Source organism: Tupaia chinensis, unplaced genomic scaffold (genome assembly GCF_000334495.1).
Source record: "Tupaia chinensis unplaced genomic scaffold, TupChi_1.0 Scaffold000117_2, whole genome shotgun sequence".
NCBI classification, from domain to species: domain Eukaryota; kingdom Metazoa; phylum Chordata; class Mammalia; order Scandentia; family Tupaiidae; genus Tupaia; species Tupaia belangeri.
This window is the reverse complement of record NW_006159583.1, coordinates 4875239-4878426: the sequence shown is the minus strand read 5'-3', so window position 1 is coordinate 4878426 and position 3188 is coordinate 4875239. Positions and strand designations below refer to the sequence as shown.

The window sequence follows — 3188 nt, the reverse complement described above, 5'->3', positions numbered from 1 at the left end:
GTATCCACACTTGTCTTCTCTACCATTATATCATTGGGTCTTTCAATTTCTGTCATAGAGTGCAGGCATTTGGTATATATTGAGTGGGGACATACAGTGTTTGTCTTTCATAGCCTGGCTTATTTCACTTAGCATTAAGTCTTTTAAGTTCATCCACTTTGCATCTAATAACAAGGTCTCATTGTTTCGTATGGCTGGATAATATTCCATAGTATACATGTGCTGCATTTTTTCAATTCAGTCATCCATCCTTGGGCACTTGTGTTGATTCCATGTCTTAGCAATTATGAATAATGCTGCAATGAACATGGATATCCAGGGGTCTTTCCAATTGAGCATTTTCCCAGTGGGATTACTAGGTGAAATCGAAGTTCTATCTGTAGGTTTCTAAGGGACCTCCATTTTATTTTTCATAGTAGCTGTACCTATTTACATTCCTACAAGCAGTGTAAAAGGATTCCCTTTTTACCACAGCATCACCAGCAAAAAAGGATAACAAATAATATCCCAACATAAAATCTTACCCTGATGGACACTGTGGCTCATTAATGCTTTCACATGGTTCTTCTATCCAGCTTTGCTCACCTGAAACATTTTCAATAAATAAAATGAGCAGAACACACTGAACAACAATAATTGCAATACTTGTGAGATACATTAAAACAGATTCTAAAAACAAAATATTAATATATATATAGAAAACATGGACCATGACACAAGGGAAATACAATGATTAAAGGGAGTTTTCCTGTTTCAAAAAAACATGGACCATGACACAAGGGAAATATAATGATTAAAGAGAGATTTCCTGTTTCAAAGTAAGAGTTTCTTGGTTTTAGGAATAAAAAATGAATGTGTAATTCTAAGACTAAAACATACTACTGCATTTGGGAGAATCTGAAGGTATCACTTCCATTTTCAAACTGAATATTTTCATCCAAAGGTTACAACCCTCTTTGTATCTGTCCAACTAAATCTTTCATATTCTGATAATTTTTTTTTTCCCGCAGAGCAAGGCTCTGCTAAGGAATTTCAACAAACCCAGTATCTGAACAAGACATTTTATCAGTATCAGCTTACTAATAAATTCATCTTTTTAAAGTAATTTCACATCAACTTTCTCAACACATGGTAGAGATTGTCCTCATTTATGATGAGAGACCCTGGGACACAAAAGTCAACCAGGAATGGAGCAAGCAGGTGGTATGGTGGTTAAGGAGACTGGACTCCCACATGGTTGACCACAGTTCAAGTCCCAGACCTGGTGCCTGGTGACTGGCCTCTCTCTCTCTCTCTCTCTCTCTCTCTCTCTCTCTCTCTCATTCTGTCCCTCTCTGGTCAAATTAAAATAAATAAAGTTAAATGAAGTAATTATTTAAAAAAAAAAATAAAGTCAGCCAGGAATGAAAAAGTGTCCTTTCCACAAATATGGCATTAAGTATTTAGCAATTATCAAAATAATGTGAAGGGGTAGTAATAACATGAAGTGGTACGAGAGTGGATGGTTGTAGACAAAACAAGACTGGCTGTGTGTAAATGATTAATATTAAACTAATGACAGCTACAAAGTTCATGGTATTACATATTCTCTACTCATGTGTAAGTTTGAATTTTCTAATAAAATGTTTTAAAAGGTTTTTTTTTACTTCTAACGTTAGGGGTCTTTAAACATGTGTGCTATGAAATAACTAGGCATGGATTCTAAAATGTTTTTGCACCAAAATAAACTCATACCTTTGTTTGTATTCAATTTTTTGGCCAAGTTTCTAAAGTATCCTCATGTAACTGGTCAATAAATATGACTGCTAATATAAAAGGTAACACCTATGTAAAAACCAACTAAGACCCTGGAAGATGTCAAGCTGCCATAGGACTTGAGAACTGCCTAGAAGCCTGACCTTGACACACATTGCTGTAGTTGACGCAGCAGTCACCAGTGTCCTTGCAGTCATCTGAGCAGGCACAGAGGCTCCTGAGCAACCTTTTCTCGCCACACCTGAACTTGTTGCAAGTCCATATATGTTCTAGAAACAAACAACAGAAAGCACTTGAGGTTCAAATTCAACACACCCAAAGTGAGCACCAAATTGCTGTCTTGTGTAGGACCCGTGGGAGAACATGGACTATTTCATAACTCTTAGTCACAAAATCTGTCAATACCACAGTCACACTGACATAAAGCATGTAGACACCAACTGTTACTATTTCACTAAAAACCCAGAACTCTATAATTTTCAAACTTAGACATGTGTAATTATTATTACATAATACAATGCACGTATAATGAATTGGCCTGGCTTATTCCACCAGCCATTTTCAGGGTTCTCGAGATTTAATCTCAGTCTGACTCACACTCACTTTTATTTTTCTTTTCTGATTTCTTTTATTGTCCGAGGGTGTGTGCATTCACCAGGCAGAGACAAAGAAAGAGTGAGAGGTAGAAAGGATCCCTAGTGGAGCATGGTCATGCCATAATCACCTCTCTCTTTCTTCATCCTGTCAGGATCTGGGCACTCATACATATACCCAACACGTTTCCAAGGGGAAGGACTCTCATTGCAGTTGGTCATGTGGGATCTGGCTTCCTTAACCACTAGGCGTCCCATATGGAGCGTCCCATATTTCTATTGGAATATTATTTCATGGCATGCAGAAAAGTCCAAATCAAACATAAAAATTTTATGTTCTAATTTTATTTTTTTATTTATTTTTAAAGTTTGTTTTATTTTACTTCCTCCTTGAGGGAGAGAAGAAAGAGAGAGAAAGGAAGAGAGAAAAGTAAGTGCACATGAACAAGTTCCTCACACTGAAATTTCCCCCCAGCCTTAGCCAGCCTGGATCATGGGCACAAACACACACGTGCATGCCCAGCGTGTAGGGGGGAGTTTGTGGACAGGAGCCCAGGACCTCCCGTGTGTCCAGCATCACAGAATGTCACGTTACCACTGTACCACCCTCTGCATTACCACTGGCCTGCTAATGGATTTATTTTAACATGCAGTTGGACATCTAAAGACTCTTACTCTAAGTGTCCCAGAATGAAAATATTTACATATATTCAAGCAGAATTTTAGGACTTATTTACATGCAAATTAAACCACAAATATTTTTCAGCATATATTAAAAATAGGTAGCATTTTGTTTTACATTAAATGTTTAACGAAGGCAAATTATGTGACTTTTTTTTT

The 3188-nt window shown here is 37.1% G+C and overlaps 1 protein-coding gene across 1 annotated transcript in view; it reads right to left on the bottom strand.

The window, feature by feature from the left end:
* The window catches only part of ENPP1 (ectonucleotide pyrophosphatase/phosphodiesterase 1), a 70124-nt gene that overhangs the window by 42978 nt on the left and 23958 nt on the right, over positions 1-3188 (bottom strand). The window contains exon 5 of the mRNA XM_006144303.2: positions 525-585. Coding sequence (XP_006144365.1) covers positions 525-585 — 61 coding nt within the window. The remainder of the gene's footprint in view (positions 1-524; positions 586-3188) is intronic.